The sequence below is a fragment of the Nesoenas mayeri genome, assembly GCF_963082525.1.
Source record: "Nesoenas mayeri genome assembly, chromosome: 23".
In the NCBI taxonomy this organism is placed as follows: Eukaryota; Metazoa; Chordata; class Aves; order Columbiformes; family Columbidae; genus Nesoenas; species Nesoenas mayeri.
In genome coordinates, this window is record NC_137574.1 from 1,164,107 (window position 1) to 1,191,216 (window position 27,110).

A 27,110-nucleotide genomic window follows, 5' to 3' on the forward strand; every position below is an offset into this window, starting at 1 on the left:
ACCCGTACCTGCACAGAAATCCATCGCACGCCTCTCAACTCCACCACCGCTCCCCACTGGAACGAGCCCTCAGTCTGCAAAGTCTGCTAAGAATTAAAACTGAAGATTGATGAGGCCCTTATGTCCTCGCTCTCTTTGTAAAGCTTAGCAGGGTGCAGCAGTAAGTACCTCCTCGTAAAAAACAGCACAGCACAAAACAGGACAAAAGCCCACAGTATCCCCAGGGTGGCAGCAAGACTTGGACTCGGCCACTGAAGTGCTGGTGACCCTGGAAACGTCACCAAGGCTCTACTTAAAGCCAGGAGGGGAAAAGCTGTAACAACGGCAGGAGTCAGACCCACATCCCCGAGATCCCCAGTCCTGTCTAGGTCAGACTTCAACTCACGGAAAGCAACACCACCGCAGCGATTCTGAGAGGGACAGGAGCAGCAAAAAGGATCCACAGTGGTACAGGACTAGAGCTTGGCCACCTCTCCCTCTAGATCTTGCATTCTCTGAGAAAACACTGGGCAGCAACAGGAGAACAACCTTCCAGACCGCGCCTTGACAGGCAAAATTAGGGTGGTTTTCAATTACGCTGGTTCAATCCATTAACGTAACACAATTTAAAGCCCCCTGAAGACTTGTTAAGATGCAGACTAGTTCCAAGCCGCGTTAACCTGCCACATAGATGCTGGGTGCGGGGGGCAGAATGGAGATTACTGCAGCTAATAACACTGAAAAACGGTCATTTTGTCCATCGAGAAAGTAAAAAGCCTCGGTGTAAAAGCAGCTCAGGCGGGGCAGCTGATCCCGTTGCTCACAGAACGCAGCTACAGCAACAGACGTTTTTGCCAAGACAAAAAAGCTGAATCCCACTCATCCTCACACGCGTGGAAACCTGCTGACGTCAACGGCTGTAACGGGTAATTGAAGGCAGAACGCAGCTCGAGGGGTCCCGTTTCATTGCTCTAGGAACAGCACAATGTATTAATAAGAGCACTGAAGTCCCCAGAGATTCCAGCACACACTTTGTATTTTTAAGACGGGAGTTTTGACGTCTCTGGTTACAGAACACATCTTTCGGGACTTAATAAACCATTAGCAGCATTCAGCATGACTAATCTGGTCATTAAAAGGTATTTTTTTTAACCTGAAGACTTAAAATGGGCAACAGGACAGAAACAACTACCCCTACAAAGGCTGCAGTTCGTTTTCCTAAGTTTTCCCAGCCACATTTAACTATGTGGAACAACAGCAGGTCAGATTCTCGCTGAGTTTTCATCACTGAAGATTAATAGTCCCACTGAAGTCAGTGCACATGTCATGAACTTGAGCTAAGAGTTGCAAAAATCCAGTATATTCAGCATGCTGGAATTTCTAACACACTTTTGGCACATTATGCCATTTATTACGGCTCATTAACCAGATCCTTCTGGACCCACTGCTGTTTACATTTATGAAATGCCCAGACTAAAAGCTACAGCACTCTAACAGTTAATTAGACTTAAAGGTATAAATGTAAATAACTAGTTCTGCACTAGCCAGCAAATCAAGTCACAAAACCTCCTGCTTCAGAAGAAAAAATCCATTGAGGAGAAATCCATTTCTGTTTTATTTGCTCTTCAGACTCTTCAAGACCCAACGAGATTCTCTGTGAGCGAGACGCGTGGGGCTCCTCCCCGAGGAACCCACCGTCCTTCTTGCAAATCTCCCGTCCTAAAACCACCCCCACGCCTCCTTTGCGCCCGCCCGTCCTGTGCGGGTTAAGTCTTATAATAAGTTTTTGGCCCTGACTCCCCAAATCATTCCCGACTCCCCAAATCATTCCTGACTCCATTCAATCTGGTGAAGTTACAGGAGTTCTCAAATGGTGTGCAGGGATGGGATATTCATTACCCACCAGTCAAACATGAGATAAACGCCTGGTGTTCTCTTCAATGCGTGAGAGGGCTCCTGCCTCATTTATTTATCATGAGGCTTCATCAGCACCATCTGAGAGGTAGCAGGTTTTAATGCTCCCATCAGATATAAAAGATGAAGGCAAGCTAAGAACACAGCTGTAACAGGAATGCCAGAATTCCTGCAGACTTTGCCACAGGAATATTAGTTTGCTTCAGGGATATAGAGCTCTTGAGCCAAACTGAAGATAAAACCATGCTGAAGAATCGTCTCCATTCAACAGAAAATTTCAAAAGCTGTAAATAAACAATAGGAAACAGCACAACGCTTCCTGTGCGGAAAGACTCCATCTCCTCACAAAATACAGCTTTTTATTTTCATGAAAAATAACAAGATATTTTGATGTAGATATCTAAAAAACAAAAATTAAAAGTCTCTCCTGCAGCTGTTTGCAATCAGGGAAGCTCTGCCCTCACACACATTTGGCTGGAATTCGTCCTCTCCCCTCCTGCTAACGAACAGCAACCCCCTGCACAAAGCGCCGTACAAAGAACCATCAGAAGCACGGGCCCGGTCCCAGACACGCTCCAAACCATGAGGAAGAACAAGAAACACGCACAGAATTTTGCTTTGAGACAGGAAAGAGACTGAAAACAACAAAACCCACGACCTGGGGCTGCCTCCAGTGGGGCTGTTCAGAGGGACTCCCGGTCCCAGGGGCTGAAGGACGCGGTGGCTCCAGCTCCAGGACTCCCCTTCACCTGATCCCGGCCACGGGCACCTGCTGCTGCTTGCGGATCTTGTTGAAGAGCTCCATGTACTGAACCATGGTGTCCGCGGGGCCGTAGACGCTGTCGTGCTTGGTGCCGAACACGGAGGGGACGCCGGGAGCGTGGCTGCCCATGAAGCTCTGCATGAACTCCATGAGCAGGTTCCAGCAGTCGTTGGCGATCACGCAGGGGCCGTACTCCACCTGCAGCGAAACCACGGCCTCAGCCTTGTAAGAGGCAACGCGCTCTCTCTACAGAGACAATCCTTCCCATAGAAACATCAGAGAACGTTTGGCATGTAACAAGGACAAATACAGAGGATGGACATGCAAGCCACCCCTTCAAAAGGAAAGGGAAGGTGAACCACACCCTGTGAGGGCACTGTTTTTATTAAATCCCCAGTAATTAAGCTCTCAGGACACCGATTCAAACATCACATTAACAGTAACCCTGCCAAACCCAAACTTCATTCCCGTGTGCCGGTAGGTCCGACCACTCGTGTGGCTGTGACATCTTTCAGCTGGAAAAAGCCTTGAGATTGGGCTTAAAGCATTTTACTAAATATGAATCTGGCCCCAAACCAGGAATAAGTTCAAATGCAAACCCTGAAAAAACTACTAAACTCAAAGCACTAAAGCACCTGCCTAAATTAAACCTTGTTGTGAACAGGAGACAAGTACCCTGCCTGCTGCGTACACAAACACATCCGGGATAAACCACCAGCAATGAGCAACACACCGAGACGCAGAAGGGACTCGGGATTTCTCATCTAGCCTGCAACGTGGGGTTTCCCCATCTGCACTTGTATCCCGTACCCTCCACAGACGATTCTCACCTCCACAGATATCCCGCGGGCGCTGGGCCCCATGGTGACCGTGCCCACCTTCACCAAGAAGTCGCAGTACTGGTAGCGGGTGCCCCGGCTCTCAATCTTGTTGGCCTTGGCGTTCTGGAAAAATCCTTTCAGCTTCACCATCAGGATATCAAAGTTGGCGTCCGCGATGAGGCAGGGGCCGTTCTCAAAGAGGGCGAAGCAGCTGAGGGGATATTCGGAGTTGTGCATCACGTACATCAGCTTCCCTGTCTGCCCTGAAACGACAGCAGCGGCGCTTGGGGTCCCACCTCCCCCGAGGGACAGTGACGGCCCCTCGGAGACGGGCACGGCGGGGCTGGATGGGGGGACTCACACCCGCCCTCTCAAGACCAAAATGCAGCCTGCAAAACGCATTTTAACAACTTTCACAGAAAAAAAACACAGACACCAAATAACCCCAGGACACAGCCTGGAGCACAATGTGATGGAGCGGCTGAGGGACCTGGGGGTTCAGCTGGAGAACAGGAGCTGAGGGGAGACCTTCTGATCTCTGAACTGCCTGAAAGGAGCTTGGAGCCAGGGGGGTCGGGCTCTGCTCCCCAGGAACAAGCGCCAGGAGCAGAGGAAACGGCCTCAAGTTGCGCCAGGGGAGGGTGAGGTTAGATCTTGGGAACAATTTCTTCCCCAGAGGGCTGTGGGGCATTGGAACAGGCTGCCCAGGGCAGTGCTGGAGTCACCATCCCTGGAGGGCTGGACAGACGGACATGAGGTTCTCAGGACATGGGGCAGGGACAGGGGTGGGTTACGGTTGGACTCCATGAGCTTGAGGGTTTTTCCAATCAAAACGTTCTGTGCATCCCACGGGAAAGCTCCTCCAAGGGCCGGGCAAGGCGGGGGCTGCGGGGTAAAGGAGGGACCCGGGGCGTCGCGGTGCTCCCGGTACCGACCCTGGCTGCCGATGGTGGAGGCGGCGGTGTGGTAGGTCTCGCAGTCCACGCAGAACGTCCCCTGCTTCTCGGCCCCCAGCAGCTCCAGCTTCCGCGTCAGCAGCTCCACCGTCTGCTGGACGCTCTTCCCCTCGGCCACCGGCACCTGCGCCACGCTGCAACCGGAGAGGAGCCGCTCACGGAGCCGCTCACGGAGCCGCCGGACCCTGCCGGGCCCGCCCGCCCGCCCCGCTCCCCGGCCCTTCCCGCCCCGGTACCAGGTGACGCCCATGCTGAGCCGCCCGCCGCGCCGGGACGGAAGTACCGCCGCCCGCCGGAAGAGGCGTGGCTGCCGCGGCGCCGGAAGGGGCGTGGCTGAGGCGCACGCGTGTCTGTCCCGTGTCCCGGTCCCGGTCCCGGCGCCGCGATGCCCAAGGCCCGGCGGGCGCGGGGCTCCGGTCCCGGCTCCGGCTCTGGCTCCGGCCCCGGGCCGGTGCTGCCGCTGGCCGAGCAGATCCTGCAGGACGCGGCCCCGCGGCTCACGGCGCGGGCGAAGCGGCGCGGCGGCCCCGAGGAGGCGGATGGCGGCGGGGAGGCCTATGTGGAGCCGCGGCTGTCCCGGCGCATCCTGGAGCAGGCGCGGCGGCAGCAGGAGGAGCTGGAGGCCGAGCACGGGCCCGGCGAGCCCGCGGGCCCCAGGCAGCGCAGCACGGCGCTGGGTGAGCCCCGCTCCCCCCGCTTCTTCCCCGCTCCCCTTCCGTTTTCCCGGGTCCCGCTCCGGTTCTCCCCACCACTTTCCCCCATGTCCTCTTCTGGTTTCCCCCGGTTCTATCCCGGTCCTTCCCAGGTTCTTCCCCAGTCCCCCCCCGGTTCTCCCCCAGTTCCCCGCGGTCCTCTCCCGGTTCTCCCTGATTGTCCCCTCCAGTTCCTCCCCCGGTCTTGCCCCCGATTCCTCCCATGTCCTCTCCCGGTTCTCCCCCGATTTCCCCTGGTCCTCCCCCAGCTCTCCCCGGTCGCTCCCCCCGTGTCCCAGTGCGGGGCCCCGGGCTCACCCAGCTCATCCAGGCCCGGCGCTGGGCGGCTCGGACTCGGAGGACGATGAGTGGCCGTCGCTGGAGAAGGCGGCGCTGGCAGCAGGGCGGGGCGGCGAGTACGGCGGGGAGGTGGCCGTGGACCCCGAGGACGAGGCGGCCATCGAGATGTTCATGAACAAGAACCCGCCGCTGAGGTGAGGGGAAGGGGCCGGGCTGGGGCCGCCGCCCCCCGGGCGTCTCTGACTGTCCCCCTGCGGGCCCAGGCGCACGCTGGCCGACATCATCATGGAGAAGATCACGGAGAAGCAGACGGAGGTGGAGACGGCGCTGTCGGAGCTGTCGGGCTGCCCCATGGCCCAGCTGGATCCGCGCGTCCTGGAGGTCTACAGGGGCGTCAGGGAGGTGAGCCCAAAGCCGCTGCTGTCCCATCCTCGCCCTGCGCAGGAACTGCTGCGGTGTTTATATCAGTCACTGGAGAATTTCTGAGTGACGACGTCCTGAGTGCGGTGCTCGGGATGAGCCCGGGATGGTCCTTTCTTAGGACCTGGGATGGTCCTTTCTCACCAGAGATGCCAAGGGAGGGGACAACTTTCTTATGGTCCTGAGACGCATCCCGCAGCCCTCCCTGTCAGCGCCCGTGTCACTGCCTGGCCCATATCCCTGTCTTTAAGGTGCTGTCCAAATACAGGAGCGGGAAACTCCCCAAGGCGTTTAAAATCATTCCTGCCCTGTCCAACTGGGAGCAGATCCTCTACATCACGGAGCCGGAGACGTGGACGGCAGCCGCCATGTACCAGGCCACCAGGTACGATCATCCCTGGGAGCTGCTGGTGTGGGACTTTTTAGTTCTTCTTTCTGTAACTGGAAGCAGATTCACAGAACACCAGCCCGTCCCTCGTGCTGTCCCCACAGCCCGCCTGGTGCTTTGCTTTTCCCAGGATATTTTCATCCAACCTGAAAGAGAGGATGGCGCAGCGGTTCTACAACCTGGTGCTGCTGCCACGGGTCAGGGACGACATCGCCGAGTACAAGCGCCTCAATTTCCACCTGTACATGGCTCTGAAGAAGGCGCTGTTCAAGCCGGCCGCCTGGTTCAAAGGTGGGGGCTCCCTGCGAACTGGGACCGGGCTCAGTCTTGTCTGGTGGTCTGAGGGTGTTTGGGGCTGGTTGCACGGCGGGCAGACGCGGCAACCCCAGCGCTGGCAGCTGCTGTTCCCCGCGTGCGGTGTGTCCGGGGATCGCGGGGTTTTGCGGTTAACGCAGGCGCTGCCTCTTTCCACCCGCAGGGATCCTCATCCCGCTGTGTGAGTCAGGGACCTGCACGCTGCGGGAGGCCATCATCATCGGCAGCATCCTCACCAAGTGCTCCATCCCCGTCCTGCACTCCAGGTGACGCGCTGGGGGCTGCGGGGGGCACGGGGCTGTCCCTCGGCCTCTGCGGCATCTCAGCGCTTGGGGGTTCACTCACCTCCCTGCGGGGTTGAGATTCAAGGTTCAGGGCCAGGTTTGTCACTTTTTGGGGTGGCTCCTGCCCTCACCGGCCGCTCCCTCTGTCCCGCAGCGCGGCCATGCTGAAGATCGCCGAGATGCAGTACAGCGGCGCCAACAGCATCTTCCTCCGGCTGCTCATCGACAAGAAGTACGCGCTGCCCTTCCGCGTGGTGGACGCCCTCGTCTTCCACTTCCTGGCGTTCCGCACGGACCAGCGGGAGCTGCCCGTGCTGTGGCACCAGAGCTTCCTGGCCTTCGCCCAGCGCTACAAGGAGGACCTGTCCTCGGAGCAGAAGGAGGCTTTGCTGGAGCTGCTCAAGTTCCACAGCCACCCGCAGATCTCGCCGGAGATCCGGAGGGAGCTGGTGAACTCCAAGACGCGGGATGTGGAGGGGCAGCAGCCGGCGGCCACGGACTGAGCGGGGAGAGCCGGGCAACGCGCAGCCTGAGCTGCTCCGGGGACGATTCTCTGTGCGGTTGGGAACTCCGTGTGAGCGGAGTGTGGGGAGCAGCGCGGGAGCCCACAGCGTGGGCGCCAGGTTCCGCTGTGCCCGCAGAGCCGGACTGTGCTCCCTGCTGCTCGTCACGGGCAGGGCAGCCCCGTCCCACCTGGAACCTGGTGCCAGCAGCACCCGCCAGGGTTTGGCCTGTTCCTATATTGGAAAATAAAACCCAAAGCCGTGTCTACCGATCACATCCCTGTCCTGTCCCCAGCAGGTGGCAGAGCAAATCCACCAGCCCCAGCGTTCTGCAGAGCTGCAGGTGGAGTCGCTGGTGCCACAAGGAATCCTTGCGCACCTGTCCCCAGATTGCAAAGGGTCCCCTGCACACCCCCTCTGCCCTCTCTGGATTTCCCCAAAACACTCCCCGATCTGTCCCGGCTGTAGCTCAGCTCAGTGGGGCTGGTGAAGCCGCGTGCCCGACCGGCCCACGCACACGGGCCACCTCTGTGGGAAAACCCTGCGGGGGCTTTTCCTCCCGCGTCCCACGTGGCGCTGAGCTGACCCTGCAGAGCTGCTGGCGGCGACGTGGCGACACTGCGGTTTGTGTGTCGCGATTCCCTGGTCTCGCCGCTGAACAGGCACAAAGTCCTGCTGGACTGTGGGGAAGAGCCCCCGCGCAGCGCGTGGTGCTGGGACAGCTGCGCCCGTCCCTTCTCCCGGGAGCTGCCACCTTCTCCCGTGACAGCGGTGGGAGCAGAAGCCACATGAAGCGCAGCCGCACGCGAAGCCCAGCCGCCCAGGCTGCGCACACACCGCAGCGCCTTTCCCTTGGCTTTGTGATTTCTATCTCCTTTCTTTAAGAAGAAGCCAGAAGCCAATGAGCGCCAGCGACAGCCCAGGCTCACACGCACCCCACGCGCTGTCGGCGAGAGGGACGGTGGCTCGAAGCTGCTGGGGGGTGAAGTGGCAGCCACCTTGCCCACAGGAAGGCGTTTGGACTCTGTGTTCACCACCACCATCCATGAGCTGCCCTGGGGATGCGCAGCGAGTCCCGCGGGTGCTGCAGCGTCAGCGAGGCCGGAGCTGGTGCTGTCCTGCCCGCTCCCTTCACCCCGTGCTGGGGCCGGGGAACACGGGGCCGGGGAACACGGGGAGCAGCCCAGGGGCTGCCGGGCCCCCGCGCCATGTGGGGCAGATCAGCGGCTCCGCCAGGGCAGCGCAGCCCCAGCGGATCGCGCAGGGAAACCCTCGAGGCGTTCGCGCTTGTTTAAAATACTTTATTGCAACATCATCTGGTCCTCTGATTCTCCCAGCAGCGGGCCTCTTGCGTGTGAACACCAAACCACTTTATTCTTAAATTAAAACTCATTTATATATATATAAAAAATTTTGTACAGACAGGCTCTGCGCCCCCAGCCCCGGTGGCGGGAGGCAGCAGCAGAGGCTCTTCTGGAGAAACCAGGCTGGGGGAAGAGCAGCAGCCCCATCCTTTTCCACCTGATAAGACTTTTGTTTCTAGTGGCATCCAAAAAGGAAGATTCCTACCGCCCGCTCCACGTCTCCGCGGGACAACAGCCACAGATCCAGAGCACACGGAGCAGCATCCGCCTCCCCTCCCGCAGGGTCTCTCTGGCTTCTCCTTGTTAATACAATCCTACTATTTAATGGTTTTCCTCTTAGAAAAGCAGCATTATTTTTTTTTAAAACACTTTTTTATAAAACCTAACAGACAGGATCAACAACAATACAAAAATTGCAATATTTGCTTTTCAACTCAAGTGCGCAGCAAATTTTCGGCTGGATGAGGACACAACTTGGAGCCACCCCCAGCGCAGCCCCCGAGCACGATCCGAGGTCCCTGCCTTGGAGGAGCTGAAGACGCATTTCAGACCATAGCAGCACATTCAAAGGGATTTCTTAAAACCTAGTCTGATGTCTAAGCTACCTACAAAAACACAACCAGCTTCCAAGAGTCTCCCCTTGCCCAGGGAGGCGGGGAAGGGGACAAGGGCGAAGGCACTCATTGGGAAGGAGAGGAGAGCGGCGTCCAGGCCCCACAGCAAGAACGGCCGCGTCCTCCTCCCTCCCCGTTTCCCAGCAGTTAACAATAAATTAAGCAGCCTCAGTGGGGCAGCGGGAAGCCAAGGGGATTGCGCCCAAACCTCACCTGGGAGCTGCTCCCCGAGGCCAGGGCTTTGCCGTCATGCAGGCGGGGAGCACGTCCCCAAGCAAGCCGAAAACCCACAAATCCCAAATCTAATGGCAACAACAAACAAGCCACACGTTTCCCCCTCCAAGCAGAAGCAGCTGCACCACCCACCCCGGAGCTGCAGCAAACAGGCACAAAGCGACGGGGACCACGGGGCCAGCAAGCACCTGCTCCCTCTGCCCGGACACCAGTTCTGGCTTGGAGCCGCGTGCGTTGGGGGGTTACAGGGATTTTGGTCACGGAGGCTGGGGAAGGGGCTCGTTAGCCATGACTGATCGCCCTCGCGGGCTGGGAGTCGTCACGGTGAACAGCCCTGCGGAGACAGCGAGCGGTGGCAGGGCTCCGGGGAACACGAACTGAGCAACATCTTACAACTGCGTTTCGGGTCCTGCTCCCCCTCCCCAGCTGCCCCCGTGCGCGGCCACCGCGGAAACCGTCGCTTCACCCCGGCCGCCAACAGGAGCCGACGAACAGCGCCGGGCTCCGCCGGCCCGGCCGGCCCATCCTGCTCCGCGCCGCCAGCGAGCGGAACGGACCCTGAGCGGGCGCCGAGGGGCGGGCAGGGGGTGCAGCGACGTTGGGGTCCCTGGGCCGGCGGGGCCGGGCGGCTCTCGGGAAGGCGGGGCCGGTCACAGGTTGACGTCCGTGACGTCTGTGGGGGTGCTGGTGGGCTGGCTGGCCGGGTAAGCAGCAGTCTTGGCAGCGCTGTATTCCTGTTGGCTTTGGGACGCCTGCTTCAGGCTCTCGGCTAAGGCCGCCTCGATCTTCTCCTGACAGGCCTTCAGGCAGTCCTGTGGGACACAAGAGGGACAAGAGGCCTCAGTTCTCTGCTGTGCAGAGCTGGGAGCCTTATCAATAGCTCCGAGGAGCTGCTGGGCTACGTCTGTGGCTGCTGGAGCATCTAAACCCAGCAGCCAGAGCCGCCTTTCTCCGACAAGGGGCATCTCCAGCGTGGCTGCGCTCTGTGAGAAGTCCCGCGCTCTGGTTGTCTTCTCCCCACATTCTCAAGGAGCAGACGTTGTGCCCATCGGAGCTTCCCAAAGCAGCCGGGCTCCGCCTGGACGCAGCGCCTGGCTCCAGCACCGCGGCACAGCCGGCGAGCTCCGCGGGGCTGAGACCAGCCCAAACTCCCCAGCCCCACCAGCGACGGTTTCACCAGAGTGATGCTGCAGCCACGGAGCTCCTCTCAAGGCTTCTCCCCTCCCGCCGTCCCCGGGGAGCCCCCGTGACTCCCTGGGGTGCAGGGACCCCCGTGCTGGGACTGCAAGCAGCGCACATCTCTTGTAATACAAGCAAACCCGCTGTTTGCTCCCCACAAGAGCTGTGACCAGAGGAGGAAACTCCTCCACTTCGACACCAGAGCACCATGATGCACCAAGAGCCGCGGAGGCATCGCTAACGGGTTCGTCCCGGCCCCGCACCCGTGGGGCTCAAACCGAGGGGCCAGAGGTGACATTTTGCACCCCAGGGCCGAGCCGGACGCCGCGGGGCCGCGCGCGCTGCCTGGATATTGTCACACCCCGAAATCTCTTACCAGGAATCTGCTGCCGGTTCTTAGAAACTGTCAGAGGATGTGGGGAGCGAAAATAGCAAACGCCCCAACGCCCACCTCCCCTTCCCCGCGCCGCTTCCCGTCAGCGCGGCCGCCGCGGGCAGCTCGCTGCGGGGCCTCGCGGGCTCTCGGTCGGCAGTTTCGGCAGAGGTGCTGAGAGGCGGCAGCCTGGCTCCTGCCCCGCTGGACAAGCCTCGGGGGCTGCCCAGGCAGCTGCGCTTGGTCCAGCCTGCGAGCCCCCTGCTCTGCCTCACCCCAAGAGCTGCCACAGGCCAGGTCAGCGCGATGGCACAGCTCCTGCTGGCCACAGACGTGTGCCATTGTCCCCATGGACCTGCAGAGCCAAAGGGGGATGGCAAGGCCAGGTTTGGGGAGCAGCATCATCCCCCGGGAGCCCTGAAACGCTGTGGACACGTCCTCAGGGCTCCCTGTGGCTGGGGAGCTGCCGCGGTCCTGTGTGTGCGGCACCTCGGCGGGCGGGCCAGATGCTCCCTCGGACTGGGGAGGGGGAGCGGAGGTTGGGGGCTCAGTTTCGCTCCCTCTGGTGCCCTCCTGCTTCCCACCTGTTCCTGCACCAGCCCCGGCCCAGCGCAGGTTTCAGCGCCGGCCCCATTCACCGCAGCAGCTTGAGAGCAGCTGGCTGCACTGATTCACTCTTTAAAAAGCATCTGGTAAACAAACAATTAAAAAAATGCAAGCCGCACAAATAGATCAGGACGCGCTCCTGGCCGGACAAAGCCCCGGCGCAGCCTCCCGCCCGCCGCGGCACCGGCACCTTTTCCAAATCCCGGCGCGGCTGTCAGGGGACTGTAACCAACCCGCCCGGCTGCCGGCCGCAGCGCTCGGACACAAGAGAAGATCAAAAGGGGCCCCTGGCAGCAGCAAAGCTGCCGATCACTGCACCGCGGCAGGAGCGACCTGGGAACAGGGAGCCCAACAGCGACGCTGTGCCCGCGTCCTGGAACGCGCCCCCCTTCCCGCCCCAGGCTGGGCACCTGCAACCAGACACCGGCGCAGGTTGAGCAGATGCCGAGCCCGGGTTCTCCTGCTGCCCCATCCCACTGCGTCAACCCGATCCCCCGGCCACCTGCCCGTGGGGAACAGCCGCTCCCCTTTGTGCTGCCGCTCTACGGCTCCCAAGCTCGTCCCGCTCGGCACAGGAGCCAGGAGCCAACCGCGGCCACGGGACTGACAAACCGCGTGTGGAGATGCTCCCTCATCTCCAGGCGTTCCTCAAAGCAAAGTCGGCATCACTACAAACAGCCGAACCACCTCTCCCTCTAAGAACGAGCAGCAGAAAGAGGAAAGGTTTCCAGCAGATCCAGCAGCAAAACCGCTTTGTGTCCCCCGTGAGCACTCACCACCTCCGTGCCCGTGATGCTGGCCAGCAGCTCGGTGACGGCCTCGCCACTGAAATCGTTCACAGAGATCGTCAGGCCGTGGATCGCTGCCCCGATGCTGCCCGTCGCGATCATGGAGGGGGGGTACATGGCAAAAGTGTGGTCTAGAGCCAGGGAGGGGACACAAGAAGCGGCCGTTAGCAGGGATGCACATGGTGAGTTCTTGTCACTGATTTCCCTGGAAAACTTGAGCGGGGCAGACAGAGGGGTCTCTGGCTCAGCACAGGGAAACGGGGGTGAAGGAACAGAGACAGGGTGAGCACCGGAGCGGCTGCACGGAGCTGCTTCTCTGGGTCCCTCCACCAAAACAAATCCTGAAGACGAGGCTGCTCTTGTGACACAGAGCGAGGCTGACGACAGCTCAGATTCAGCCCAGCCCTCACCCTGGTGCTCTCCCGCAGCAACAGGGGCGCCTCGGCAGCTTTGTTCTTCCCTGGCATCTTTTGGGTACCCACTAAGAGCCCCCAGCACCATTATCCCACTTTGTCAGGGGCAGAAAACATGTCACTGCGCAGCCAAACGCTCTGATTTGAAGGCAGGCAGGTGCTCAGCACCCCCAGTTACCACCCCCCAGCACCCCAGGGGCTCCGGCCGAGCAGACACCCACCCGTGGCACACAGCGCGATGAAGGTCTGCGCGTGTTTCTTCACCAGCTCCATCTTGTCCTTCGGCAGCGGGAGGCGATGGAGGATGTGAGCCAAGAAATCATTTGCTATCACCGAGACCAGGTCCCACTTTAGCTGCTCCAGGACAAGAACCTCCCAGTCCTGCAGAGTCAGACAGACAAACAGACAGAACATTATTCAGTGGGGCTCAACCAGGCAAAAACACTCACAAGATTCAAGGGCAGGTAAGGCCAGCACTTGGGGAAGGGACGGCAGAACAGCACAATCCACGAGACAGTGGAGAAAAGGGGGAACGTCCCTGCCCTGCGACTATGGCCCAAATCCAGCCTTGAGCTGTTGCAAAGCTGGGAATAAAGACCAGGAGAGGAAGCGATAAATCTGGTTTCTTCTTCCCAAGGTGCAGTGGGATCAGCCTTTGACACCCTCTGCGTCGCAAGGTGGCTGCAGCAGCCCGCAGAGGACAATCCAGCACGAGGACACCCCATTCCCGCATTGCTGCTCCGCTCCTCTCCTGCGGACACACACCCAACACCCGCTGGTGCTGCCCAGCGACTCCGTCCCGCGTTGTGCCGCTCTCCGAGCGTCTCGCAGGGATCGCCGTGATCCTTCCCATGATCTGGTCTCTGCACAAGCTGCAAATGGGAGCAGATGGCGGGAGAGCCAGGTGCTCCCTGGGGCTCCTCTCGTCTGCCCAGCCCCTCGGGCTCCGCCAGCTCTGCGCATTAGTCCTGACGCCGCCAAGGCCACCGAAGCGCAGAGCGCTTGGCAGAGCCACCACCCGGCAAACCCGACGGGCTCCAGGTGCCACCCAGCATGGTGTAAGGAAGGGGACCCCACAATTCGAGCCTTAGCACAGAATTTGGGATGCCTGTGCTCAGTTTCCTGCTGGGATTTGTATCATACGTCTCCATTTCAGGGCCCAGTCCTACCCAGCAGAACATCTATTCTGTTCCTGAGCAGTCTAGGATTACAAGCGCAGCGCTGCGCGCAGCCGTGCCAAAGGGCTGCCGCAACAGATGGCTTTGAAGAAGTGAGATTTTTTGTAAGGGCACATCTTCATTTTCTCTCTTGTTTGTTTTTTTCTTTAAACCCACTTTCCCCTTACACAACACCACCAGTTTGGGTTGCTCAAATGAGCAGCGTTGCTCAACCTGCTCCAAACCCCCCGTGAGGCCAAACGCACCGTATTTTTAAGCCAAATTTGCAGAATAAAAGCAAGAAGAAACCTAGCACCTGAGCACGGAGGGGATAGCAGCCCAGCAGCGCCCAGCTCTCGCTCCCTGTTTCTCCCCAGAGCTGCGGCAGCTCCCGGAGCCAGCAGAGCACGCGTGGCAGCGAGCCCGGCCCTGCCGGGACACGCTTTGTCCTCGGGAGATCCAGGGCGCAGATCAGCTCGGCTGCGAGACCTCACCTGGGACACGCCGGCTCCTGCCACACCAGGGCTGCTTGGGGACAACAGCCCGTCCCCTTGCAATGCACAAAAGCAGCTCTTTTCCAGGCAGTACATAGGCTCATCGTCTTCTTAAAAACCTCGTTGTTCCAAAGGGCTGGTCCCGGCCCCAGCCGGCGCTGAGGTGCCAGCTGAAGGCGCCAGGCGCCAAGGACTGTCACCGGCTCACAGGATTTAGCTCAGGGAAGCCGCTCTCCTGCCAACCCACCCTGCTCCTGCCTCCCCGGCTCACCCTGGGGACGCCACTCGCAGAGCAGCATGTCAGAATCTCTGAATCACTTATCTGTGGAAGAAGCAGAACAAAAGGCTGCAAGAGATAGGCGAGCAGGTTCATAACGGCACCACTCAGTATAGCAAACATCCTTTTCCTGGCATTTTGTTTTGCACCTAATTAAATCAGCCTCTGCCTGGCTAATGAAAGAGAGGAAGAAAATGGAAAATGTCCCTTTGTTTCTCCAGCCTGGGGAGCCCACCCTCCTGGGGAAGGGCTGTGAGCTGCCAGCGCTGCCCACCAAGCATCCCGCTGCTGGGAATGCAGCGGGTCCTACTGCAGGATCACCGGGGCAGAGCTCCCCACGCTCAGCCAGCACCTGTGGGGCAGACACTGCCCAGGACAGAGCTCCCCACGCTCAGCCAGCACCTGTGGGGCAGACACTGCCCAGGACAGAGCTCCCCTCCATCCCACCACAAAGAACAGAAGGGAAGGGAAGCAGTGAGCATTTCCCACTGCCTGCCCTGACACGGTGATCTCGGAGCTCAGCCCCACTGCACTGAAACAGCCCCGGCTGCTGCCTCTGCCCCTCTCACTGAGACAGACCCGCGGCACAAGCAGAGACAGTTCTACTCCATTTACAGCTCTGCAAACGCAGCTGAGGATGTGACAGGCATGCCAGTTTCTCCCTTTTTCATGCAGCGACAGTCACTCTGCACATGGAGCTCTACCCTCAGCACACCCACACACGCAGGAGGTGGTGGTGCCGGAGCAGCGCCCAGCTCCATGCTGTAGCAGGAGAAGGTTGCGCTCAATTTTGTCCCTCCCGTTGACAAGGTCCCATTTCACACGATCGCAGGCTCAACGAGACAGCGGCGAAGCGGGAGCAGGCTGCGCTGACTCAGAAAGCGGGTGGAAAGAGCTGCTGCTGCTGGCCGCCCACCGCCCCAGCCGCTGAGACACAGCTACAGAAATGAGCAGCCATGAGAGTCCAGCTGCAAACAGGAAATCTGGGGCAAACGTTTGTTTCTGTCGCCTGACCAGAGCTCAAGTCTGGATGTCAAGGGTAAAGGTGCCAACTTCAGATGCAGGAACGGTTATGTCTACCCGACCCGTGCAATGAGCAGTAAAACACAAGCACGTTTGCTGGGAGCTCAATGCTCTGCCACAAGTGAACATCCCTTCCTGCTCAGCTGTTACCTCCTGCCCTTATTTCTGCTCTTTGTGGCCTCCTGGCACTGCTGCTCCGTTATCTGCCCAGTGCCTTGATCCTGCTGAAGGTCTTTGCTAGGAAATACCTGGTGGTTTGCAACACTGACCTTTGCTCAAAGACCTCAGAGGCAAGACAGTGTATTAGTGGCAAAGCAGGAGGATGAAGGTGACCTACAACTGCTCTCCCCAACCTTCAAGCAGCCGAACACCCTCTTGCACAGGCCAGAAAAGCCTTTATTAAAAAAAAAAGGCAGGTTAGATAACACCCTTGACGGAAATCCAACTTCCTCCAAATGGACAAGTCCCTCGTTGCATCATTTCCTTCTACCTAGAATAACTTCATCAAGATTTTGTTTCAAATGTGTCCCTTCCAAACCGCCGAGCTGGTGCCAAGCATCCCTGCACGAGAAGGAAGCAAAGCACCGGGAAGGGAGCCGCTTCCCCCCAGGGCCACGGGATGCGCTGGACGCTGCGACGGCACCGGTCCAGGATGCACCATTGTCCAAACCTGGATGGAGAAGCTCCCTTTCCCCTCCCCACCCTCTTCCACTGCAGGATTGTGAAAGAGAAGTAACATCACCACGATTAGCACAGAGGAAGAAAACAGCAGCTCGCCCTGGTTTTGTAATCAGGGCATTAACGCTCGTCAGGTCCCAAAGCAAAGGTGTTACCTCCAATCCCTTTTGAGAGTGGGGAGCGATGGGAGGCTGGAGCAGGGTCTGCTCCCAACAGGGTTAAATATCCACCGAAAGCCTTGTGGGGCAGGGAAAGCTGACCCTGGATCTGGGGTGCAGTGCATCAGACACCTGCAAATGCCTCAGCACCTCTGCTGAAGGGCTGGTTTGTGATTCCTTCTGCTCGCACCGACTACCAGCAATAAACCCCACGTTACTGAGTCCACACGGGCATCCCCTTGGGAAAGAGAAAAGGGATGCCAAGCTGTCTCGGGCTATCCCAAGAAAGGACTTTTGACCCCCAAAATGAAGCCATTCTTGTCCGCCTCAACTGCACATTGACTCCGGAGCACAAGGATGAAGGAGCTCGGCGCCCAGTGTCAAGCTGTGCCGCCCGTTGTGTGTGTCCTGGGATCCTGGTGGGGAAAAAGACACCAGAAAGGAGAAGGAGAACTCCGGTAGCAAAACCTGCACCAGCGGGAGCGAGCAACAGGCGGCAGACAGTGCTTCCCTTCTTCCTCCCCACCCCGACACTGCCCAGAGGGAGAAAGGAAGATGAATATTGTGGCACCGCTTGGCCACAGCTTCCTGCTGACAGACCGCTGGGGGAAAGAAATAAAAGAGACTCTGAGCGAGGAGGTGTTAGCGTTTGAGTGCGAGAGTGAAGGGATAGCTCCAGGGATGATGCACGTGCTCTCCTAACCGCTCTCCTTAGGACAGCCCGCTACAAAGGTCCAGATTCAGCTGAAAAAATCCAACCCTCACCAAGAATAAATCAACAGATAAATCAGAATGAAATACAATTGGGACCATGAGATACGCACAAGGTGCACACCAAGTCCAATTCCTTGTAGCCCAAGGTCCACGCTGCAGCAATCACTAGAATTTGCTGGGATGCTCTGCAGGGGTGATGGCAGCGGGACTCCCTTTAAAGCCTGAACCAGAGAGGGAGATGGAGGTGAAGTGTGGCTGTAAGTTGGCCTCTCTGCAACCCATATTCCTGTTGGACAGAGAGCTCACCCACCGCTCCGAAGGGACACAAACCTGACCCAGCCCACGACACGTGTTTTGATCAGCTCCACGCTCCTGAGAAAGCAGCGGCCTCGCTGGGACACGCAGCCCGTTTGCCCCCAAGGAGGCTGCTGGGCACCTCCTGCTCAGCTTGTTCCCTCTGCAACTGGGGCAACTTTTGCCAGCCCAGCAGAAAAGTGAACACAAACCAGCTCCCATTCCCGTCTCCAGGGCGAAGCTGTGCTGGCAAAGCAGGAGAAAGCCCCTGCACACCGAGGTTTTGTGGCAGACCCCGCAGCACCGCCACAGCTCAGCATCCAGAGGAGCAATGAGCAGTCATGTTTCCTCTGTGCATTCCCATCCCTCACCAGTGTTCGTGGTAACGATCCACATGCTTTTTCTGTGAGTGTTACTTAAGGCAACAACCACCCACAAGTGAGTCTGGGGAGCGAGGGATGGAGCTGCGGGGGTTTTCCCCAACCTTCAGGGGCACTTGGAAAATCCACGTTCATACAAGAGTTCCCCAGTTACCAGAACTCCCTTCCGATTCACATCTGAAAGTTTTGTGGGTTCACTCCCCACCCTGGGGACAAATCACACTCAGATCATCTCACCCACCCCAGCCCGAAAAAAAAAATAGGTATTTAATAAGGCGATGACTAACCCTGAGAAATTCTCGTAGACAAACTGTCTCCAGGGGTGTTTGTCACTCGAAGCGAGGTGGCTGCTTCCTCCCAGCACAGAAGGCCCCCAAGAAAAGGGGTTCTCCAATTTCCTCCCCCACTGGCAAAGTTGAGCTCTGAGGTTTGGATCTTTGCTCTGAACTTTTATCAGACGAGAAAATGCTTTGCCTTTCAGAGCCTACACAGCTTCTGCCTGAGCATGCGATGGGGGAGGCGAAGCAGCCCTGCTCTAACCAAAGGGCGCAGAGCAGGACCTGGGCAGCAGAAGGTCCCGCTCATTCCCTCCCCTTGGCACCGCACCCACCGGGACAAGGAGCGGAAGAGGGTGGTTGAGGAACGCAGAGGAAAAAGAGAACAGGAGGAGACACAGAGGCCAGGGTGCTGCCAAGCAGCAGGATGCAGGAGATAAAGCGAGCCGGGGAGGAGGCGGAGGGCTCAAGATAGAGGTGGTTACCAGGAGCTGCTGCGGTGTGATGGAGTTGTCTGTGTAGATGCAGAGCTTCTCCACGGTCAGGGGCATGGTTTCGCGCAGCTTGGACGCCAGGAGCATGCAGACTGCTCCCAGCAGCTGCAGGTGGCTCTTCCGCATGGAGACCGACGACAGGTAGCGATCCACGTAATTCATGGCCAAGGGGAAGACCTCTTCTTCGCACTTCTGCTCCTCGCACACCTGACAAAACCCAGTTACAAAAATAAATAAAATAAAAAGGAAGTTTTAATCAGCACAGGACTCCCCAGCTCCTGCCTGCACCACAGCTTCAAAGCTTTTGGTTGCGATGGTGTTTCACACTTGTCTGCAGGGCCCTGGAGGCACCTCAGTGCTAAGGAATAAATGAGCTATGGGTGCGAAGCCGATGACTTCGGGGGGATTACAGCAGCAACAAGGCTGACCAATGCCCTAAGACTTCATCTTCCTGTGGAAAGAAGCAGAACTTATGTGTTGCTAGAAAAAGCGCACAAATAAGGTAAGACCAAAACTGCATTATTTGGCCCCTTTTTTAAGGTCTCCGGGCAGCTGTAGAGCAGAGCTGCCATCTTCTGCTCTGTGGGGACTGGGGACCTATGCAGAAAATGAGGAATTTTAGCAGATCTCCAGCTGGAGCCCAAACAGTGCAGGATCCACCGTTTCTTCTGGCAATTCCACCTTAAGTGGTCCAGAGACACAAGAAGAATCAACAGCGGAGCCCGGATCAGTGGTTGAGTCTGACAGTTCTCCTCCTTCAGCCATGAACAGAATCCAGGAGCTCTGAATTTCAGTCCTCTGCTCTTATCTCTTAACTAATATCAAAACATATTTAACTTCCTTCTTTCAACACAACCATAAAAATACTGAGGTTTCTCCTCACACAGCAGCAGCCGCCTCCTCCTGCACAAGCTGCCCTGGGGACACCGACACCGTCCTGACAACCGCCAAGTGTCACCCGCTCCTCCACAGCCACCAGAGCTGCACAGGAACAGGCTCCAGAGCAGCATTTATCTAACTGCGCTTCTCAGGAAGGGAATTGCAGAAACAGAACAATAATAGCAGTGGGGGGGGGGAAGGCAAAACGTTCATTATTTCTTTTGACAGAAGCAGGCAGCTTCTTGCAACAGTGGCCGGGGTGCAGAGCAGACAGGCTTGATCCCAACGTCATTTGTCCTTTGCAAAATCTGTTCTTTCTTTATGGAGACTGTTTGCCCTGATGGTCTCAAGAAGAGACCCATGAGGTTTCCCCTGCACTGAACTGCATCCCGCAGCGAGCTGCATTCATTTTTCATTTAGGGAAGTAAGCGGTAGTGATCTTATTCTCCCCCTTTAATCGGGCGTTTTCAGCCCCATTCAGGACACGCACGTCTCCGGGCGGCCGCTGCACAGCTGAGCTCTCCGCCCAGTCTGGCGGAGCTGGGTGCAAACTGGGGGTCCCTCTGTAGCGGGGCAGCACAGGCTGTGGGTTCGGGGTTTTCTGCTCCTCCTGCACGGGACAATCGCGTCTCCCAGCACAGACACTGCACGGTGCAAGGCGCCTTCCTCACCCGCCTCCAACCCTCCATGTGCAGCGCCGTCCCTCCCCACCGGCATAACCCCCACACCGGAGACATGACCGCCGGCGCACACGGAGCCCTGGGACCGCAGGACTTCCCTGTCCCCTAGACTGTCCCTTGCAGCCCTGCATACGGTCCGCCCGCCCCTGCCCCGCGCTTCTCCCGCCGCAGCAGCCGCAGCAGCAGCGCGCACGTTTGCAAGCGCGGAAAAGCGGCGGTGGCAGGGCAGGGCGCGGAGGCAGCGGGGAGCCCCGTACCTCCAGCATCCAGAATGCCAGCATCTTCCGCATGTAGGGCTTGATCTCCCGCTGCACGCAGTGGAAGTAGGAGACGTTGGGGCTGTAACGCTCCTCCTGGCTCAGCAGGTTCTGCAGCACCCGCCGGTCCCCCAGCAGCTGCGGGTCGCGCCCGGCGCGGGGCACACGGGGGACGGCTTCCACGCACAGCAACTCCATGGCCGCGGAGCAGGGCGGGCAGCGCGGGCGAACGCACAGTCGGGCACCGGACACCCCGCCGGCTCCGCTGCAGCCGCCGCGGGACGCCGGGAACTGGCCGCGCTCCCAGGGGGCGGGGCCGCCGCCCACCCCGGGGCGCCCCACGGAGCCCGGGCGGCCGAAGTGCGCCGAGTGGGCGGGGCCACCGCCACCTCCCGGCCAATCCGCGGGCCGACCGGCAACGACGCGCCGAAAGCGGGCGGTGGCCACGCCTGCCGGGGGCGGGGCGAAGGGCGCGCCGGCGGGCTGGCAGCACGTGGGGGCTGCTGCCATGTTGGAGGCGCGGGTTGGGGGGCCGAGACCGGCCACCCCCGGGACTCCTCCCGTCCGTCTGCTGCGGCACCGGCGGCCGCACGGGATCCCCCCCCGTGTGTGCAGGGGCCGCGCCCCGGTGCCCAGGCGGTGCAGAGCTCTCTGCAGGCCGGCCAGGCTGCGGAGGGACAGTCCTGGAGTTTGCAGGGAGGCTCCTGTCAACGCAACATTTGCAAGTTTTTAAGAGTAACTTTTTCAGTATTTAGTCCTATACATTTTTGTGTGTGTGTCTGACCAAATTCCTTCAAGGCTATGAAAATAATAATCTGTGTACGTACTTGGAGCTGGTCCGTACTAAGCCTGCTGTCTTCCAGAAGTTACTGTGATGTTACTACTGGTGCAGCTCCATGGGAGATAGCAACCTCAGTGTCTGCAGAGATAAGGGCTTGTCAGGCTTGGCTGGTTTCTCAGAATAATTAACAATTGTTTGGAAATACCTTTGCAAATTGTACACTGAATGGCTACTTACTCTAGGAATTTTAAAAGTCTTTCGAGTAAGTTTGCACTGTGACTTCCAGAGCACAGGATTTGCTCAGTTAGTACCCAAGTCTGCTTCCAGTTGACCCAGCAGTAATTGCTTTCTGGTATGAGAAACTGAAGACAATGGGCTGTAATTCTGGCCACGCTGGCACTGGCTACGAAAACTGCAATGTCTTGACTTTGCAAGTGCCAATGGGAAGGGTCAGAAAACAGGATAAAATGTACAACATATTCTCTAACTGGAAGGGGGGGATGGATTGCCTTCAAACTTGCAAATGAGAAGCTCCTCGCTCAGTTGAAAGAGCTCAGGAGGTCCATTTTTAGCAAAAGTTGCCCATATCTGTTGCAAAGGCAACCTGTCACATGGGCTGACCTGCCTGGTGACGGTGCCACAATGTGGCATTTGCAGCAGCAGCTGGAACCAAATGATTATAATCACCTATTTGAGAGGTGGGAGATACTTTCCAGACCACCACCATCTCTTTCTCTGCCTGATTCCATCATTGCCTGCCCACCCTGCCCGCTGTACCCTCTGAACTGAAGCACCGCAGCCGTACGCGCTGTATTGCACAGGGCAGTGTGTTCCATTATGCAGTGCAGGATTGCGGGGCTGAGAGCACGGGGCAGGGAATCAATGGAGAGGAACCCAGATTCCTCTCACAGCAGTAACCCGTATCTGCAGCCCTAGGGAGGAAGCCGCTTGTGTTCAAAGGGGACGGAGCAATGGAATTTGTAGAAATTGAGGACTGTTGGGATGTAGTATCATACAGAGGGGACTCAGCGGGAACATCTCCGACCAGTCCTGCTGGAGTTCACCTCGGTCCATGCACTTGTGTGTATTTAATGGTCAATGAACAGAGAACCGAAGGAGTTAGAAGTGGAGTGAATGGCCACAGTAGCTACTCCCCACGCACAAGTCACTTCTATGTGTGCCATTTTCACAAGTTTAGTATTTTTTTTATATTTTCAGTCATCTAAAAAGAGTCTCTTAATGAAGAACAAACATATGAAGTTAATAAGTGTAAGTAAAACAAGACTGAAGTCTTTGTTCTCCCTGCTTGGGATGTTTCTGTGTGTGTTGAAAATGAAAACCATCTTTTTGATCAGAGGTTTAGAGGTGCAAAATACCACTCCTGACAGCAAACCCAAAGGTCACCTACATAACACACACATTTCACGCGCTGGAATCCCATCTCTACGCTTGCACAGCCAGCCTCCAGCCTCTGCAAGGTACATGGTACACTGCAATTTGGTCATGATGCCATCAGCGTTGACTTGTTGTGCTGAACACCCTGTGAGCGCCACACAGCACAGTGACGCAGAACCGGGGAAAAGGAAGGGGGAGAGAATTCCATCAATCCCATCCCTGCCTTAAAATGAAAAAGAATTCCTGTAGGTGAGATGAGATTCCCAAATCCCTCTCCCAAATCACTCACTTCCACCTTACAAATAAATCTTCCGGTGGTGTGGGCAAGAAATATTTGAAGAATCTATGGGAGATTTTTCTGCGGACCAGTCAGCTGGTTTTAATCCGGGATGACCCCCCCCCACTCATTGTGAGCAGCATCCCCCATTAGTGCAGGGGAAGAGAAGGGCCCCATGTCCCACATTTTTAGTAAAAATAGACAGCAGCTATTTTCTTTAGTCAGGCAAAGGGAAACCACAGCACCGGGGTCTCGGTCTTGCTGGTTTCTGGGCTGTGCCTTTTGAAATTGAAAGTTTCGGGCCCTTTCCCAGCCTTGCCGGTCACCCTCCCGTGTCCCAGTGTCTGCCCGTGGTTCTGACACCGCCCGCTCGGCTGGCGCACGTTGCATAAGAGAGCATCCCTTCCAGATGATGACTTGGCAAAACCGATGCCTCTGCAAGCCACATTATCAGGCTAGAAAGGCAAATTACAGACTGCAGGCATCCTAAAAAGCCTATTGTGTGGGTGTGCGGAGGGAAAAGGAGAAAATTCCAGGAAAACCAAATGTTGGTCACTGCTGTCCATAGATAGTCAGCTTCCTGGTTTGGCAAGAGAGAGCACAGCAATATTATAAAAGGAAATTCCTTCAGAGTAAAAATTAAAAAAACCTGATGGCCTCCAGACTTCCAGGATCTCCAACCAGCAATGTTATTCTTTGCTGAATCATAAAGGGTGCTCATTTTTTTGGTATGTTGATGATGAATTGAGAAAGAGTGACGAGCAGCTGGGGCTTTTAAAGGGGCGACACGGCGCAGATCAGGCTGTGGGGCAGCCGGTGTCAGCCCTGGCCTTGGGTCCGGACTGAAGCTGTTCCACAGGGGCAGGTCTGTCTGCTCTTCTCTGCAGCAAGTTTTTACGTGTGTGGCTCCGCAGCAGTGGGTTTGGCCCCAAAGGTTGTCAACAAACGTGGTCAGTACCTTTTCTACACCGCTTTCTATGTCTTACACTTTATATCTCCCTTCTGCCCAATTTTTGATATAGCAAGAGCTAAGCCATCTTCTGCCTTGGTCATACTGCAACTACGGCATCATCGGTGACATCAAAATGAAACTGCTTAACATACACGAAGGACTTGAAAAGCAAATCCAATGAGCAAATAACTATATCATTTGCTGTAGGAAATCCCCAAAATAAATTGAAAAACAGGTACCATTTTGTGCGTGCGTGAGAAAGAGCGAAGGTGGTATTTCACATTCGCTGGTGTGAGGATTTCAGAGCACTCCAAACACCCTGATCTGCTCTATTTCACGTGGATTTTCCCACTCCTCAGCCATTCTGCCGGCCAGGAGAGCCCAGGATTTCCTGGGCTCGGTCCCAGGCTTAAACACAAGACCGGCCCCCGTAGCTGGCTCTCTCTCCTTTCTCTCATCATGTTCATTTGTAACTTAGAAAAAATGCTTTCGCTGAATTGAAGGGAAGTTTGGTGGAGTACAAGTTCAACATTTGACCCCGGGGATGTGTTTCCTAATATCTTTCCCATTACTGGCAAGCACTGCCTTCCCTTTCCTCTGAGTTGGTCAGACTTTTGAGCACAACTAATTAGTTCGGAGTGATATCATCTGAATACTGGATCTCCGCAATGCTTAAATAGACCCAGTAATGATACACATGAGAATTCCAAAGAAGAAAGCTTGCTGCTTCGAAGGTCCAAATATAACTTATCATTGACTTAAATCCTCTTATTAGAGCAGCTTTGGGTACAATTTGGACCAATTGTCTATGTAAACACGAGTGTGACTGCTGATACTGTTTGGGTTTACACCGTATCCATCACTTCTGTATCTCAGCATGCCCATTCCTGGGATATTTATCAATCTGATAATATGCGTTCCTTAACTGGGATTATTAAAGGAGGGAAAGGGTTAGATGTAGGGAAGCCCTTTGCTTTGGTGACTTCCAGAACAGAACAAAGAAGTGCTTGGGAAGAGGTATAAATGGATGGAAAGAGACGCATTTGTAAACAAGCATTTAACAGGCAATTCGCTACGTCTTCTGGCAAATCCTTAGGAGAAAATTTCCAAAGCTTTGGCGCGTCTCTATTGCAGAGCAGCTGCGCCAGATGTGACTCCAGTGGCGTCAGCCCAGTCTGCCTCAGCTGATGATTTAGGCCAGAGATTTAAATGTAGTTTCACTTGACTTTTTATGAAGAGCATTGGAATAAGTTTGTCTTCACCTGTCTCTTTAGCAGCTGTTTTCTGCCTTAGTTCCCTTTTCCTAACGAAATCTAAAATTAAGTCACATTTTCATTGACTCAAACTCAGAGTGAGCCATCCCCAGGTGAACGTTCCGTTTTGCTCCCAAATCAGGCATCTTAGAAACCAGGCAAATTCAGCTGGTAAAGATAGAAAGACAGACCATAGGAAAAAAAAAATGCAAAGCTGAAACCAATCAATTTCAGAAAGCAAACTGGGCTTGGAAAGCCCCCAGTTATGATATATTTAGCTCATTTCAGGGGATTATCTGTGGTCGCCAATTATGCAAATTGTTAAAAAATACTCCCCTGAAATTTTACATATGAAGTACAACTTTTTTACAACACCCTTCCCTTGTCCATCCTTCCTGCCCTGATCTCGTTGCCTACATCTCGCACCCCCTGTTCGGGAGATGAGACACCTTTGGGTTTTTCTAAGAAGTTTTGCTTGCGCGCTGTTTGGCGTTTGATGTGGCCAGCCCGCCCTGGTGCCTGTTTGCCAACGCAAACTGCCACTCGGCGACTCGGGGCCAGCTCGAGGCTTCCCAGCCACACGGGCAGCAACGGAGTTCGTGCTGGAGAGAAGATCCACCAGGCCCGGTGCAGCGATGGGAAGGGAGAAGGGAAAGCCCTTGGAAACAGCTCTGGCTCAGGCAGGGATCTCATGGCATCAGTCAAGTCTGTGCTGGAGCTGGTTCTGGAGGCAGGACAGTGCTGGGAGGTACGCCCGGCCCTCCAAACTGCAAAGGAGGAAAATTTCAAGGACCTACAAGCCGCAGTGATGAAGTACGGGCTAAAGGGAATGTCACAGCCTTGTGTTAATAAATGGAAATAAAATATAATCCACACAGAAGCGCAGCCATCGTTCAGAAAACCTGCAGCCTCAAGAAGTCTCCTCAGAACGCCTTTCCCTGAGGGCACAAATCTCACTGTATTTCTTGTGACTGTCCCAGCCCAGTACCTCTGTATATCCCAACAGATGCAGAGAGATCAAATTCACCGAGATTTAGTATCTGTAATAAAATACGGATGTGTTTCTCCCAGCAGTTCTGGTGGTTGTATATTATCTACATATGCTTCTGCATTCATGTCATCAGCAATTACTGACATTAACAACGCGCTAATGAGGTACACTTGGTGGACACATACACATCACTGGGCAAGCAGCATTCCCCTGTATTTAGGCAGATCTTGGGTGGAGCAATTCCAGCAGTCACCTGGTACATTAACCAGGTCTTCCAGCACTAACCTACCGCCTTGCACTTGTTCGGAGCCTGCAGCACGGGAGTTGCTGCTCCTGCCTCTCCCAGCATCACTGCAGTGAAGATGATGCCTCCTGAGACATCACAAGCTGAAATTAGTAGTGGTTTAAAGGGCTGCATCCTATACTGGTATTGCATTCTATACTGGTATTGCATCCTCTACTGGTATCCCTACTGGACAGCCAGGCTTCAGCCATCACAACTAGAGCTGCCTCCGAAAGCAATTCTTCAGTTTACAGCCCTGCCCTGTATGTGTGAGCAGAAATATTGTCATTGTCACTTGGCTACAAGAGCCTGAGCAGAAGGGAATCAGATCTACTGTCGTGCAACACCCGAGTCAGCCTCCTACCAGGATATGGTCTGTAGCAATTGAAATACAAACTTCCTTCCCACTGTAAACTGCCAAACAAAGAGGTTCCTGCGCTCAGGCATGAGTGCTGCTGAGTTTATTTTTGTAGCTGGCAGACCATGTCCCCAAACCAAGCATTAACGTCTGG

At 56.4% G+C, this 27,110-nt stretch overlaps 3 protein-coding genes across 8 annotated transcripts in view; 1 reads left to right on the top strand and 2 right to left on the bottom strand.

The window, feature by feature from the left end:
• Positions 1–2,232: 2,232 nt before the first annotated feature.
• On the bottom strand, positions 2,233–4,717 carry MED20 (mediator complex subunit 20). Of its 2 annotated transcripts, XM_080358507.1 has the most exons (4): positions 4,670–4,717; positions 4,413–4,567; positions 3,487–3,740; positions 2,233–2,854 (listed from the first exon to the last, which is right to left on the bottom strand). In XM_080358507.1, exons 1-4 carry the CDS (start codon positions 4,681–4,683, stop codon positions 2,639–2,641), a joined length of 639 nt encoding a protein of 212 aa, XP_080214633.1. In that variant the 5' UTR covers positions 4,684–4,717; the 3' UTR covers positions 2,233–2,638. The 2 variants fall into 2 exon arrangements, with proteins under 2 accessions (XP_080214633.1, XP_080214634.1); XM_080358508.1 differs by lacking the exon at positions 4,670–4,717 and having other exon boundaries at positions 3,487–3,735; positions 4,413–4,546.
• A 40-nt stretch (positions 4,718–4,757) lies between these two features.
• BYSL (bystin like) lies at positions 4,758–7,600 on the top strand. The gene is made up of 7 exons (XM_080358175.1): positions 4,758–5,110; positions 5,457–5,619; positions 5,689–5,827; positions 6,097–6,230; positions 6,364–6,524; positions 6,712–6,814; positions 6,987–7,600. Exons 1-7 carry the CDS (start codon positions 4,819–4,821, stop codon positions 7,333–7,335), a joined length of 1,341 nt encoding a protein of 446 aa, XP_080214301.1. The 5' UTR covers positions 4,758–4,818; the 3' UTR covers positions 7,336–7,600.
• Positions 7,601–8,630: 1,030 nt separating this feature from the next.
• The window catches only part of CCND3 (cyclin D3), a gene marked incomplete at its 5' end in the record, with an annotated part of 34,848 nt that continues 16,368 nt past the window's right edge, over positions 8,631–27,110 (bottom strand). For 4 of the 5 annotated variants that reach the window (XM_080358468.1, XM_080358464.1, XM_080358466.1 and 1 more), the window contains 4 exons: positions 8,631–10,359; positions 12,482–12,624; positions 13,128–13,287; positions 18,842–19,057. In XM_080358468.1, coding sequence (XP_080214594.1) covers positions 10,198–10,359; positions 12,482–12,624; positions 13,128–13,287; positions 18,842–19,012 — 636 coding nt within the window. In that variant the 3' untranslated portion in view covers positions 8,631–10,197. Of the gene's footprint in view, positions 10,360–12,481; positions 12,625–13,127; positions 13,288–18,841; positions 19,058–20,666; positions 20,865–27,110 lie in introns of those variants that run through there. The other variant, XM_080358465.1, reaches the window with a different exon arrangement.